This window comes from Apaloderma vittatum, unplaced genomic scaffold, assembly GCF_000703405.1.
Source record: "Apaloderma vittatum isolate BGI_N311 unplaced genomic scaffold, ASM70340v1 scaffold1699, whole genome shotgun sequence".
NCBI classification, from domain to species: Eukaryota; Metazoa; Chordata; class Aves; order Trogoniformes; family Trogonidae; genus Apaloderma; species Apaloderma vittatum.
Window position 1 is genome coordinate 174,210 of NW_009735588.1, and position 16,232 is coordinate 190,441.

The 16,232-nt window shown below is 37.2% G+C and overlaps 1 protein-coding gene across 1 annotated transcript in view; it reads right to left on the bottom strand.

Annotated features, from left to right (window-relative positions):
• Positions 1–16,232, bottom strand: part of KIF20B (kinesin family member 20B) — a gene marked incomplete at its 5' end in the record, with an annotated part of 39,370 nt that overhangs the window by 20,786 nt on the left and 2,352 nt on the right. Inside the window, 14 exon segments of the mRNA XM_009876620.1 lie at positions 453–618; positions 1,534–1,653; positions 1,840–1,901; positions 2,409–2,676; positions 3,597–3,747; positions 4,383–4,522; positions 5,306–5,338; positions 5,375–5,548; positions 6,572–6,734; positions 8,569–8,715; positions 9,182–9,253; positions 9,704–9,815; positions 11,482–11,711; positions 14,867–15,107. Coding sequence (XP_009874922.1) covers positions 453–618; positions 1,534–1,653; positions 1,840–1,901; positions 2,409–2,676; positions 3,597–3,747; positions 4,383–4,522; positions 5,306–5,338; positions 5,375–5,548; positions 6,572–6,734; positions 8,569–8,715; positions 9,182–9,253; positions 9,704–9,815; positions 11,482–11,711; positions 14,867–15,107 — 2,079 coding nt within the window.

The following is a 16,232-nucleotide window of genomic DNA, read 5'->3' on the forward strand; positions in this document are numbered from 1 at the left end:
TCACAGCATGCACACAGCACATACTTGTAAGACTGAAGAGTCAGTAAGTCATTGACATCTTTGATGGTTGATTAGACAGTTTAAAACAAACAAACAAAGCCTTGAGCAGGAGATGCTGTTGCTAGACTTCTGGGAAAGTAACAAGTTTAGTACAAGAACAACTTAAGAAATTAAGAATGTACTTGCAGACTCAGCTGTAGTTAACAGATGAGAAAGAGCAGCAGAAAGGAAAGGGTCTAAAAACTAACTTTTATTTTAAGAATTTAGAAGTGAACAGCATAGGACCTTCTGCAAAACATGATATTTACATAACCATTACTTCCATTTACAGTTTAACATAGATTTCCTCCTCATAACATAATGTTTACACTTCAGAACTTTCTGCTTCTGTTCAAGAATGGCAATCAAGGTTTTTTGGAAGACCCCCTGTCGAATGATGGTAGAACTTGTACCTTTCTTTGTAGGTGGCTCATCTTCCACAGTAAGCTTATTTTCAAGGCAACGTTTTCTACCCATTTCCAATCCAGTTTCCTCACAATTCTTGAATTGGCTGCTTTCAGTCATGGTGCTAGAGTTCCTTTCTGCCAATTTTCTTTTAATGGCAGTCACAGTGTTGTCCTATGTTAAAATAACATCAATTACTTTTAAGTTTTACAATTACTTTTAAGTTTTTAAGCAGTTAAAAGTCTTAATAATCTTTTATGTATGAATATTTTTACAAAACTATCTGAGTAACATGTATAGGGGTTGTCAGAAGAACAAGCCAGTTGCAGATCAGTTACGCGAACCAAAAAGTAAGCTCGCCTTCAGTTACTAATAAGCACAGTGCTTTGCACGGTACAGAAAGCAGAGGAAGAGAACAGAAAACTACAAAATGCAGAGCTTGCATACATTCAGCCAAGCTAGTCTTTTGGCTACCAGTAGACTAGCCAGATGCAGGTTTTATTAATTACAAAGGCAGAGATACCCAGGTCATTCCCTCTTAGTTCAAACTCTGCTCAATACATTCATATTATTGCTCTTTCTTTGAAAGTGTGTATGGCATTGAGGTGGAACACACTTTTTTGTTGTCAATTTACACAATCACTGTCCTTTTCACATTATGAACTTTTAACTTCAATTAAATTTGAAGTTACATTTACTTTTACTGCAGTAAAGCCTCTTTTCCTTCCTTTTCCATTCAGTCAAAAATAGAGGAGGTGACATAAACCCTCTATTTCCACTCCTTAAAGCCCTCTCAGTTTGAAGTTCTCTTTCATTATAGTGGCTCTTCATGGTCCCATCTACAGTCCTCCAGTAACTCCAGATCATGGCTTTCAAGAGACTCGCTTTTCACATACACCCCTGAACTCATTTTGCTTCTTTCAGGTTCAATGCCAACTTCACCTGCTACCATTTCAAGCAAGTAGAATTACTTAAAAATTTCATTTTTCCAAAGTAGTTAAGTCCATTATAAGCATAGACTTAGATTTTTCACTATAAAAATAGATCTGAATTTTATGTATAAAGGAAATTCAGATGTCTAAGACTTACATAGTCTTTTATGGTTTCTTCTAAATGGGATATCAAATCTTGTAGCCTGCCAATAACATCATCTTTTTGCTCCACAATGTCCATTAGTTCTTGAATCCTTTTATTCTGTGTATTCATTTTCTTGGAAATGAAGGATAGTAGTTTAGTCAGTGTTAAACTGTTGAACTATACTATGCATTTACAATATCAGTTAAGCTAAGCTTGATACAAAAAAAAAAAAAGGCAGCATACTCTAACACCAATTTTAAGCTACGAGAATTTTGTATTGCAAATAGTTTTGCACAAGTTTTTCCTAGAGAAAGTTACCTCAGTTGCTTCTTTAAGCTGCTCAGCAGACTCATCCAGTTTAATCAACTGCATTTCAAAGTCTGTAACAAGAAGAGAATACTGCATCAAATAAGCAGTAAAATATTTTTCCACATTTTCTAGTATTTTCATGCTGAATTCTACTTTTCGGAACTGGGCTTTACAAGCTCTGTGAAATACAGGTCACATCAAGAAACTTCCACTGAAATCACATTATGATGTATTGCTACTTTTTCCCCTAGGAACATTCTGCAGGATACCTGAAAATACTGCATCAGCAAAAAGCAAAGAAGTGTAAGGACTACAATATAACCATGAAATCAAGCAAACATGTTGATGTTTCACCCCAGAACTCAGAAGTCCGGAGACGAGAGTTTTAAGTTTTGTCTTAAAAACAAAATAACCAAGGCCTGTGGAATTGTTAATGTGAATATACACAAAACAATTAGTTACCACATCTATATATTGATTTGGCTCCAAAATCCTGCTCATCTGAATTATTTCTATTTTGTAGTAGTCAGCCATTTCTTTTTTCCTGCCTTTTGCATCGCACTTAAAACACAGCTTACCTTTGGTTTTCTGTGACAGCTCTTCTTGAGTTTTGACTAGTTCATTGGTTTTCTCCGTCAACTCTTCTTTGGTCTTAGTTAATTCAGTGGCAATTTTTCCCAGGTGTTTTTCAAGCCAACCTATGGCTTCCTGTGGGTCCTCTAGGGACACAATATATCTGTGTGCTTCTTCCGCCTGCTTTTTGATATCAATTACATCATTCTGCAGAGAATTAATAATGCCCTCAAGATCAACATAGGTGCCTGGTCCTATGTTATAGTTTTCACCCTGGAAGATAATTTGTATCTACTTAGAAATAGCAAGCAGTTACATAATAGACATCACTTCTACAGAAAATTTGGAAGACTATTATGAATTCAGACATAAAGCACAGTTAATCCTGGCTTCAAAACCATCTTGTTGCTTCATGCATGATGTGATTGGCAATTTCCGTTTACCTTCAGACGCAAGTCCCTGATAGCTACTTTATTTTTGTAGCATTTAATGACTTATCATAACATTCCCTTTTATATCGCCACATAAGTATCCTCTCCAAATTTAATATGAAAGCCAGTATTATCTCTACCCAATGAGAATATTGAATGAACAACACAAGTAAAGAGTTTTAGAAGAAACACATCTGAAATTTTCACATATCAGCAAGTTTAAGTTTATGACCACATACTTGTACTCAAAACATTGCCTTGATGTCTTTCTTTTTTTAAAAAAGGCTTTTAAAAAGGCTTCCAAACTCACAATAGGCAGTCTCAAGTTAGGAGGTTAGTTATGGCTTAAGTGTATATACAACTCTCATTGCTTCCCTTGTAGGTAGAATAGCCTTAAAGGTGAAAAATTCTGGGACCAATCCAGTACAGTCCATATATGGAGCTTAAGAAGTCAGTTTCATATACTTTAAATAGGCATTTAATGCAATAGAGTTTATACCATAATTACAGCTTTTCCTCCTGAATTTCTTTGCACACAGTAATTTTACTTCACATTGCAGAAATGCAGAAAACCCCAAAGATTCCTAAATGTATACCTAAGGCTCAGCAATCACTCCTATTAAGTGTGATAAATATGTCTTGCCTAGGATACAGTTACACAGCACACAGCAACTTGAAACCATCCTTCTATGTTTGAGAGAGACCACCATCGTAACAGAAAGATAGTTAAGGGGCGTAAATGGTACAGGGGGGTAAAAATACCAGAGGGACAGCTTGTTCACTGCGAGGCTGATCCTTTAATTTATTTTCTTCATCTGGGTTTTCAGTATGACCATTTACAAGTTCCTTGAAGATTTCCAGGCGTCTTTCAGAATTCTCTTCAAGCCGTTCTCGTTCATGAGAAAGGCACTCTCTATGGTGGGAAAAAAGTCAGCTGAGTTAGCCAGGAGGAGCTGCTAAGAAGTTATTAGTAGAGTTGCCTATAAACAAAGGGGTTTTTTTCTGTAGCACAACAGAATCATACAAAAAACACTGTTGCTACACCAAAACACAGATTTATTTCTCACACATACTCCATTTGAAGACTAAGTGGGAGAGAAATACGCACACAGGTTATGGATACCACTTAAATACCAGCATTTTTTCCAAGCTTCTTGAGCAAGAATATCTGCTTAGAGCATCACTAAGGCTTCAGTAACTGAAGAATTTGCAAGTGTCACTCTTTCAACAGACATCCTGTCAACAAAACTCTTTGCTTTGGGAGACCTCTACAGCAACCAACACCACTTACAGATTCCACCCACACACTCCTACCCACTCCACCCTCAAGGGAGACCAAAAAAAAATAAAAAAATATCCAAAGTCTTTCCCCCACAGAGTGCTTTTCTTGTACTCATAGTCCAAACAGAAACTGATCTATTAATAGCAGCAGCAAATCTAGCAGAAGATCATGATCTCTTATGGCCAAGAAACAGATTTCAGAAATACGTGAATTTAATTCAATTTTTTTTTAACCAGTGACTTCAAAATCACTTGGAGCTAACTTACTTGAAATCCTGTTCCCGGTCAGCAAAATATTGGGTAAATTCTTGTGCCACTTCTTCACGAATTTTTAGTTCCAGCAGTAACTTATTCTTCTTTTCAGTAATTAGTTTGTTTTTCAAATCTTCTACGACATTCAGCAGTGCCTAGAATTACCATTAGTATTAACTTTTTCTTAAAGAAATAGTTTCACATAAGTGAGATTTTTCCCATTCCTTAAACACCACAACAACACTTTACTTTTCCAGCTGGCAAAAGTTTTAGTTCTTTTCTTAGCTGACTCAGGCAGGAGGTTTAATGAGTAGGTTGAAATATCTGTTTGGTACTAGCACAGTAATTTTTAAGTTTGCACAGAGCAGGCATTAGCAAAGAACATTAAGTTCATTACAAGAATTCCAGAAGTTGTCTTAATAAACAGTCTTAAACTCCACAGGATTTGGCCATTGTTTTCTAGATGCTCATTTGGGAAAATATTAATGAAACCTCCACACAACACTCCCTAGTCCTCTGTCTCCTCCTTACTGTCTTTCCTAGAAGCAATCAAAATTGCTGTTACTTTGAAGAACAGTTTTCAGAGTTTTCTTGTGTACAGAGTACAAAGGAACAGTCTTCTGTATTGCTAAAAAAACAGGTAAAACTTGCTGTGCACTGACTATTGCTTACCAAAAGGAAAGAAAGATAAATCTGCAACTTTTACTGCTCAGTCTTTTTTTTTTTTTAACATTTTTAACATTTCATAGTGCCCATTGCGTGAAAGTTTTAAGTCATAAGTAGTTCTACTTTTGCTTCTCAATGCTGCATTTAAGTAGCACAAGGGTGATCAGAAAAAAAAAAAAAAAAGAAAAAAGGTGAGAGATGTGGAAACCAGGAGAATACCTTGCTTCAGGACACCATGCTACACTAACTCTTATAGTAGCCTCGGCACATACCATATATTCTTCTTTTCCAATAAGAACTTTATTTTCTTCATGTTTCTGCACTGTTTCTTCTCTTGACACATTTTGCTGTTCCTCCATATCATCGTCATCTTCAATCACATCTTCTAAGCTCCTGTCCCATAGGATAGTAGCTCTTTTCTTCACGATTGGCATTTTAGTGCAAAGCAGCGATGATTCTGATTTCTGGCCAAGTGATTGATCTTGGGGAAGTACAGACATGTCCATAACTAAAACCTGTCCAGAAAACAAGGAACAAAGCCATAACTACTTTTTAAGTGTCTACTGGCATTTCCAAGATACATCTGCTGCAGTTTCCTACAGGTGTCTCCTGAGCATGGTACTCCCCCAGCTTATCCTCACAGCCTCTACTTAAACCACTTTGCAGCTAGAGTACAAAGGTGTTGCTTTACAGTTTAACCCATCTTTTGATGCCAGTAACACTAAGTTTCTCTAGCTCAACAACTGACAAGAGGGTTGCTGCCTCATTCACCAACATATTTCTGTATTTCATGCACTTTTGAGTTTCTAGTTGCACTACACAAATGTCATCATACAAATTCTGTTTCTTGAACATATGCATTACTCTTACAGCCTGCGTCTTTCAGTGTTGTATCTAACCTGCTTAGTTGAGTCACATTCCAAAGGCCTGGATCTATTGTCCTTTGAAGATCTCTAACTGTCAACAGAAGTTTTCCACAGCTTCCATTAAGGCTGCAGCACTGATCCCTGACACTTTTGTTTTCTAACTTCACCAGGGTTATATCACTGCACTTTACTCATTCTGCTCAACCTCCACCTTCCCATTTACAGACATAAAGATGACCTTTCAAACTCCCTTTGGTGCTCAATCAATATTTCAGGTGAGCAATACTCCAGAATGAGATAGCAGCAGCATATGCAGCTGTTAGAATTGCTCCTAGGCAAAAGCATGTTATGAGTAGAGAAGAAAAAATTACGTAGATCTCAGGGAATTTCTTCCAAATATAGTAAATGTCTTGTTAGACTGGACATTTTAAAGAAATTTTGGATTTTCGGCAGGAGCTGCTTCCATCTGCACACTCCAAAGGGGGAAAACAACAAAGTCACAATAAAGCTTTTTAAAAAGCTCTTCAGAGAAATAAAGCATGAGTAGGAGTGATTAGAAAACACAATTGCAACATGAGACAGAAAAAATCCAGTAATAATTCATATTTATAGAAAAGAATCTGTTCTTTAACTGCAAATCCTATGTACTGATCACAATAACAACACACTTACTTTTTGTGCAATGGCCGAGAACTTTAGCACGCTGAGTGTTTCATCATATGCTGAAGCACACTGGCTTATGTTTACTATCATGCATACCTTTCCTCTTCCACTGAAGAATCCTTGAAGAAAATGAGTTAACTTACTTTCCCGGAAAGGTATGTGCTGCTGCAACCTTTAGAGGCAAAAGAAGAGATGACAAGAAGTTTAATCATTTCCAGTCAGTGTAAGAGCTATCCAGCCCAAAGACTTAAAAGCACTTACAAAAGCAGTAGTCTTTAAATCAATTAACATTGTTTTGGACTAGATACAACAGTCTGTTAAGAGACTGCATGGCTGTTGTGACTGCTGCTTTAGTCATCATCTCAGACAGGCTATAGCAATACAATCAATGGGAGCACTTAAAAAGCACATTCAACATCTAGTATAGGGTAGGTCACTTATCCTCACGCTACATTAAACAGTACTCCACCTCTTTCTTCCTTTCCACATTCATGTACACAATCTATCTAGTCCTAGGCATAAAATATCCAACATAAGACACCTATCTCAATAGGTGAGAATGGTCAATAGGAAGTGCCTAGGCAAGAAACTGAGTGTAGGAACACATGGAGATACTTTCAGAACATTTTCCCTAATCCCTCAGCAGTTTGGCATTTCCTAGATCAGAAGATGTGTCCTTAAATTTAACAGCTGGTGATGTAGCTTTTGATGTTTATAGGAGATTCCCTCAGAGTTTCTAAAATGTGACCAAACCCACACTTGCCACTTCATAAGCAGCCTGCATTTTGGACACAACAGCTCTTCAGTTATATGAAGAGTGCTACTGAACTCAGCAAGATAACGACACTCCTGTGAGAACAGCGACATGGATCATAAAGTAGCTTTGCTGCAAGACTGATAAACAAGAATCATTTTAAGAAAGTTACTGTTTCCTACTCAACTTGTAAGGGGCATCTATTAACACTTTAAGGTATCATGCTTCAGATCATTTTCTCTATATTGTTAAAATTCCAAGTTAATGGGATCAGAAAAAGACATTCTGAATACATATATAGCCCTTCAAGCAGCTGCTTATTTTAATGCATGTTTCCTGTCTGGAAAGAACAGGAACCATAAATTCCCAAAACACAGGGTTAAATCAGGAACACACACTAAAAAAGTTTTTTCGTCTTAAGGTGTGATGGACTGTGAATAGGCTGTCAGGAAGAACATTATGTGGTAAAAGAATTTGGCAAAACGTGTCCGGGCATATCAATCAGCAGACAGAGTTCATTTAACTTCTGGGACAGAAATAGATCTTTAAATTAGAACCTGCAGAGAAAGCTGTTTCTGGACAGTTACATCCAGCTGTGACTGTATATTGTACTAGTTTTCAGACAGGTAACTTTTTAATTTATTTTACTCTTATTTAGATCCCCAAGCTAAAGCACAAATAACACGAAGGTTTTCTTTTGTCTACATATGGTCAGCTAGATCAGGAGGAGAGTGTTAAAGTTATGTCAAAAATTTAGGAAAAAAACAGACTAGTTTTGTCAAGAAGTGCAGAGTTATAATAGCAAAGAAATATCCTGCTGATGAAAAGTGTTACACTAGATGTACATAGAAAATGGAGTTAGGTCACCGAAGAGGAATAAAAGGGGTCACAAAGGAGGAATAAAAGGCACAAAATTTGACTTACTGTGACATCAGTGAAAAGAGTGTTTTAAAACCATTTCAAAGTTTGTTTGATAAGCAAGGCTCAGAAGAAGAAAGTTAAATTGTTAAAATCTATAATAGCATGTTCAATGGGTATTGGAATTTGAATGATTTAGTCAAAAAGCAAAACAATGCAAGTTTAAGATAACTTTGTTAGATCAACAAGATTTTACTGTGTAGACTTTAAAAGTCTATATATCTTTTCAACTAAAAGCTTAGTGTTAGCACTGCATATTTTAAACAACAGATTTTAAACACTGCAGGCAATACCTAAAGACCACAAACAGTTTGCAATTTGTAAAAGGACTTACTTTGACTGCTGACAGTTCTTGAGTGCATTAATACACTTGCCTAGAGTCAGAAGAGAGGTGTTTATATTTCCACTCTCTTTCAACCTATCACCTTCATTGCGTGTCTTGGTACATCTTTCTGAACCAGCAAGATCACACATCGCCAATCTGAAAGGACATAAAGAAAATTCACTTTATTTACCTTAGAACACACAGGAATTATTCACTTCTAAAAATGATTGCTTTTCTTAGAGAAAAAAATTCTTCCTTTTCATATGCATGAACACTCCAATCCTTCTCATTGTTGCTTACTCAAATCAAATTTCATACTAATTCCTGCCAAACACTTTCCCAACATGCTTATCTTCCCGCGCAACATCCTCTTCCTTCTGAGGACTTAAGATGAGTTCAGCAGAACCTTGTACTGAGCAGAGGGGACAAGATAGAGAAGACCATTGCAACCCAGTGGCTTGAGGTAGAAGGCCAAGTACTGTTCTGAGTGTAGGATGTGGTGAAATCACCACATGAGCCCAAGGCTCTACCAGGGAGCACTGGCTGTCTAGCACAGTACCCATACATCAACAGGAGGTAATTGACAGCATCTTGAAAGAAGAGGACTCTGCTCAGAACTTACTCATTGACTCGAGTCACTTGTGGTACTCCTGAATCTTCAATTTTTAGTATCTTAACTGTGAATATGCTGTGACTAGAAGAAGAAGAAGAAGTTTAAATCAGTGAAGTGATAAAACAATACCTTCAAAATATTTTTAAGCCTCTACAATATCTGTTCAAAACATTGTTGAAACTGGCAATGTATTTAAGCATATACTCTATCAAATACAAACTTTTAAAGAGATGTTTATGTAGCACTTACTTTTCTTTTTCCTCAGACATTTACATGGAATAAAGCTGAACACTTTTGCTTCAAGGTTTTGATAAAACCTTGTTAGCTTTTGTACATATTCATCTTACTGAAGGACTGAATCCTTTTGTCTTAAAGCATGAGGTCACATACTGTTAAAGGGTGTCAAAACCAAAACCTAGACATTGACATCTTGTTAAAGCTTCTTCCCCTCCTAAAAGGCACAAGCCTTATTTTAGTTTCTCCTTCCTCCTACACACAATTCTGTGCCCAGTGTTACTCAATGTTTCTCACCTTCTGCTGGAGCAAGTATTTAGTTTTGTGCTTGCAATACTCTGGTGTTTCAAGCCAAGTTTTAGCAGTCTAAAAGCTTCTTTAGAATCAGAAATCTGAACCCACTGCAGATCTTTAGGAAGAAAAAACACAAACTTGTAAATATTACAAAGAGAAAGTGATCAGGGAATAATGTATGCATACCAAGAATATTACATTTACTCGAGACATACAACCATTTTACTAAGCCTGCTTTAAATAGAAATTATACAATGAAAATTCCTCCTTCCATGGGAAAGAAATGATAAGTCTATCACATAATTTCATCCAGTTAGAACACTAAAGAAATATTCATTCCAAATTAAGTGCACAATCTTAGCCTGAGCACTGAAAAGCCGAAAGATAAGATCTGAATATGAAAGTCCGCTCATGTTAAGGCAGAATTCTACCTGGACAGCTTCTCTGTCTTGACCTACAATTTGGGAGAGGGTAGAGAGGGTATCATAGAATCATAGAATGGCCTAGGCTGGAAGGGACCTTAGAGATCATCTAGTCCAACCTCCCTGTGATGGCAAGGACACCACCTCTCAACTAGACCTGGCAACACATGGGGACCGAGTGGGAATCGAACCCGCGACCTCGGTGTTGGTCCTTGTTGCCAGCACCGCGCTCAAACCACTGAGCTAACTGGCCCCCTTGATGGAGAGAAGGAAAGTCATCTGGACATCTCTCAGGGCCATCAACTGAAAAAGATCAGTGAAGAATTTTGTCTGCAATATGATTGTGTGTCATCTTGCAGATGCGACAGCCCTATTAACAGAACTTACAGTACGAATATTATGGCTTATGTTAAACTAGAGGTCACCAAAACTGTACTAGCAAGAATACCAGCTGTGACCAAAAAAAACCAACAAAAAACCAAACACATACCCTCTCAAAAAAACCCCAAGAAAATCACTAACTGTTCCTGATGTTATGGAGGAAAACCAATCTTACACTACTAAGCTTTATAAAAAAGATGATGCTGAAGCATAGCTCAAAGCAGAATATTTCCTGCATCACACATTTTATACAGTCTTTGAAGCAATGAAGGAATTGGGTTTATTGTCCAACTCAACTTTTTGAATCTATAGTTGGGCATGCCAAGGATAAGAGCATCAGGCCAAATACATACAAAAAAAGCCTTTAATTAGAACTGGTGTTTCTATCATCTAAAGAATCTGTAACAATCAAATGTGTTTCAAATCCTATTTTTTCCATGGTCAGAATCAAGCATTGAACTGTCATTTTGAGTTCCGTGAACTTCCTGCCCCCACCCCAAATGCAAAACAAGGTACATCACAAGTTTGATTGAACTAGAGTACTGTACAACATAATTCGTAGTCAGACTAAACTGTCTCACATAATCTCTGTTTCTCTACAGAAAATACTAAAGAAAGAACTGTTGATCAAGTTATAACTATAGTTCAGAACTTTGAGTCTTTTTAAGAGAGCAAAAAAAGAAACAACCATAAACCTTTAACAAATTCATCAATTGTTTTCAATATTTCTCCCACTTAAAAATATCAAGGCAGTGGAGTGCATACAGACATTAAGAGTTAAAGTCAAGAATTAAAATAAAACACTATTAAAAGGTACAGATACTTCTATGTATGTGAATTGTTGCCTTTCACACTCACTGTAGACATTTCTAGTGCCACAGCAAATGTTGTTAGGAGTATTCTACTCTAGAAGCATTATTACAGGAAGATTGACTTAACAAATTGTCAAATATATAACTTGTGATGTATTCTAATCACCTTTTACATAAGGACATCCCTTGATGTCTTGAGCAAGGCGTAGTGTTTTTCTTTTCTTGTCATTTGATATAGGAATCAGTAGATCATAAAAACATTCATTGTAAATCTCAAAAAATGAAACCCAAACAGAAAACTTCATGTCATTTTTCACACTTGTGGTAGTTTGTTCCGAGTCGCTTAAGAGCTCTTCCAAACCTGACAAGTACAAAATATTACAAGTCAACACAAGTCTAGTAAAGTCAATCTAATTTAAAAAAATAAGTGTGTGTGGGAAGGGAAATCAGTATTACATCAGTCACCTCAAAAAAAAAAAACCCTCTGCCCCAGATAAACATCTATTGACATTTCCCCCTCTTTCTTGGGTATGTGGTAGTCACATGCTTACCCTGCATATTTGCAAGAGACATCTACTCTACCACTTCCTTCTCCACTTGCAAATTTTATCAAACATGGACAGCTTACAATTATTCAAGCCTCTTCAATATTTTTAGAAGACAAAGTTAAACTGGCAAGTACACTCAGTTACGAGTTTTTAAAGCAAACACAGTATTGAGGTAGTTTTAAAATGCCAGATTGACATTTATTTAATCACATACAGGTACTCTAAAAGCCTGTCAGGACGCTACTAGGGTCCACTGCATAAGTATAAAGCTATAGTTTTCTCTCTGTTACAGCCTGTTCAAGTATTTTTCTAACCGTTTTATCCTTGAGTTTTTGCCCAGATAATTTGCTCACTATCCAATTCACAAGCACATAAAAATGCCAAGAAGCAATTTTATTATAATATAGGCCAGAAGTCAGTTACTGATCTTAAGAAGCTTTCTTCACCAGCTTTAACTGCAATTCTATAACACAAAACATACCTTTAGAATCTACTGGTGCTTTGTTGTTAGTGCTATTTTGATGGTCTACCTACAAAAGAGAACAGAGAATTTAAGATACATCGTTGCCAGAACATCACCAGTTACTTTTCTAACAGCTCTATTGTCCCACCAGATTGGAATACAGTGTAGTTACAAGATGCCACTACAAAGATCCTGGCTACACATCATGCCTAGTTCAAAGCATTGGTACACTCTTACTGAAATAGTTGTTTTCCACCTTAATTCTCATTCCTAACACTTCACTCACATCAGGTCCTATCATAGTATCTGGCATTTCAGCTTGTGAACCAGAAGAAAATTAGCCACAGAAAAATAGAGGGGTGGGGTCCCACACAGAAACAGGATGACTTACAGGATCATTTTTACAGGAGTCCAGCTGCAATTTGTACCTTTCTCTTAAACTAGTGAATCTAGAAAGTACTGAAATTATTGATATTTTGTTAATTCAGGATTCTGTACCTCAGAGCTTATTAGGTCAGCACTCAAAGCCAGAGGCAAACATAGAACACTTCTCATTTAAATTAAATGAGCAACTTATTGCTTCATGATACAGGCTATAAGAAACCTTTCAGAGTTGAAATAGTCTGTTGTAGAGAAAGGAGAAAAATTTTCTTCTGCTGAGCTCTTAAAGAGTAAACCAAATCCCTACAGCTAGAGCTTGATGTTGATACATATACATTCCATTCCCAGCCCGTTTTGTTTGGTTGGGTTTGCTGGGTTTTTAAGCACAGTACTGCAGCTCATCCACCAATACTGCTATGCTGAAGAGAATAAACACAAATTAAGAAACAAGTGTAGTCTGGGTCAAGTTTTTTTTAATATTTTGTCAAGAGTATATTTCACATAAAGTTGGTATTCCATTAAGAGATTCCCGAAATAATTCACTATTTATGTAATCAAAACTTTTAGGTTTAAGCTTTACACATACAAAACATCCACCCAAACTCATCTCTGTTGAAGCAGATATAAATTTGGTGGCAAAGTTTGCATGTTGTATATTGTTCTTGTAGTCAGTTTTAGAAACTAGAAGGACAATATGTTCAAACACACGTGGCAGGTTTTTCGTAAGCCCTAGATTTAACATGTGTCTGCTTTTGAAATGAAGTCTTAAAGAGTTTTGCTGCCACCCAGCTCCCACACTGGAGAAGTCCAGTTAACTAACTCAGATGAAAAAATCAAAGTAACGTATATTCCACCTCTCAACAGCCAGAACACCCCATTATAACCTAGCATACCACTAGGCAGATGCTTAATTCCTTTCATTAAAAATGGGAAAAAGCACAATAATCTGTTTCTAGTTCTAATCTTAACATATGCTTTTTAAATATATGTTATTCCATTTGTTTCAGAATTAAAAACATCAAGAAAAAGTTCTGCTTACATGAACTACAAATCCACCATAATCGTAATTGGACTAAACAGCTTTTTTTTATGCAAATCAAAAGTGAAGGGTATTTCTGGGTGGGTCAACAGTGATCTGTTTATGAATAAAGTCCAGCAGAAACCCATTTTAATTCACATCTTTAAGAGTCCACTGGCTTTATAGCTCTGCTGTTTCAAAAAAAACCAAATTTTTTTTCTTTTGAGGATATTTGCTAAACTGGAAGATGGGGACAACCTCAAAAATCATTAAATTTTTCAAGTATCCTGAAAGATAGTAAATTGCTTAAAGGAGCAGACCTACTTAGCATCCCCAGAAACGGAGACACTGTTTGCACTCAGTTCTTATTAAGCAGATGATAAATTATCTAGTGCTCAAGCCACACAAAACAAAATTTAGTTTACATTCCATCAAGTATTCAGTCACAAGACAAAAATCCGTAGAATGGTTAATCAACTCTATTGCTCATCAAAAGAAGAGTGGCCAGCAGGTTAAGGGAAGTGATTCTGTCCCTCTACTCTGCTCTTGTGAGATCCCACCTGGAGCACTACTCCAGCTCCAGAGCCCTCAAAACAAAGACATGTTGGAGAGGGTCCACAAGGGCTACAGAGATGACCAGAGGGCTGAAGCACCTCTCCAAAAAAGGACAGGCTGAGGGAGTTGGAGAAAAGAAGGCTCTGGGGAGACCTCATAGTGGCCTTCCTGAAGTGGGACTACAGGAAAGCTGGGGAGGGACTTTTTATAAGGGGATGTGGTGACAGGACAAGGGCAATGGTTTTAAACTGGAGCAGCATAGATGTAGATTAGACATTAGAAAGAAGTTCTTTGTTCTAAGGGTGGTGAGGCACTGGACCAAGTAGCCCAGAAGTTGTGGACACTCCCTTCCAAAAAGTGTTCAAGGTCAGGCTGGATGGGGCTTTGAGTAATCTTGTCTAGAGAGAAGCGTCTCTGCCCATGATGGAGCGGGAGGGGGGCGCAAAACTAGATGATCTTTATGGTCACTTCCAACTCCAGCCATTCTATGATTTACTGCTGATCTGAATAGCTGTCTGACAGCAAACAGACACATCCATGCTTAAATACAGATCGTGTCTTCCCAGTGAAAAATCAAGAGAGTAACACTGAGCTATCAAAATATGTGTGTACTCAGCAGCATAGAAAGAAGTGTTCCTCTACCTCTTTTGTCAAGCGGAGTATTGTATTTTTAATAACAGTTTCTTCTCTCACTTGATCTTTAGTCAGCTTTACATAATCTCTGCACCGATGGGGTTTGAGATCCATTGCTGTATATAGCTTTCCTTGAATACTTTTAAACAACATGTCCATAGTCCTTGGCAGAATACCAAGGTCATCTTCTGTCCCTGAAAGCAACATAGAGAAGAAAGATCGTAATTATTACTGTGAACAAGGTATACAGATAAATGAAGACAGATAAGGAATTCTAATCACAAGGCATACATGAGGAATTTGGAGGCCACTTACAGCACGAAGCAGTGGGCTTTTTCGTATTCTCAAGGAAACAGAAGTGTCATTAGAATGTTTTGAAATGTATTTAGACAGCAAGGGGCATAAGATAAAACCAAAACTGTTGGGGTACTTTGTATAAGCTTAGCCTTGAGAAAAAAGCCAAACAAAACAAATCATAACCAACAGACATTTAAAAGATTTGCATTTTTTTCAGTTGCATTTCATAGACTGCCTTCGCTACCTCTCTCAAGGAAGTAATCCTGAAATGCAACTGATGACTGATCTCTCAGCTGCAGTCCTGAACTAATTCCACAAGTCTTACATAAGTTCTAGAAGCCTTGAAGGCTCACTCTTTGCCCTGTCCCAGACCCTCTTCTCAGAGCATACTACTTTTGCATCTGAAAGGCAAAAAAGAGAGTCAAATAAAAGCCTCAGCGCATGTTTGATCTTTCTGAAGCCAAACACAAGCTTAAAAAGAATTCACTAAACCTTGATTTCTAAACCAGAGAGAAGGGTAAAGAGTGGAAGAAAAACATGTCCTGTGTCTCAGACTCTGACAGCATTATCTTCCAGCCTCCAGTAATTTCTCCTACTCCTGAGACAGATGGGGTTTTACCAGTTACAGCACTAGCTGTGTCACCTAAATCAGAACCTATATAAAATCTGGTAGGCACTCAAACACCAAGGTAGTAACCAAATAACTTCAAGTACTGTGGCATTACAATTGTTTCTCCTCAACTCTCTAATAGTTTTTTGTTTATTATAAGGCCACTTGTAATTCAGCTTAACATGAACAATATAACAGTCATAGGTGACCAATGAATAGTCCTAAAAACCCGCTTCATCCTAAAGATCTTTACCATTGACTAAAGACGGGCTCCCACACAATATCAAAGAGGAAAGACTATATTGACAATAACGAGAGGAAATCATGGCATCCAGCAGACAACATTCCACCCTACCAGCTATCAACTTGTGGTAGGAATTAAATCCTAAAATTGTAACACTATGAAAGAGTG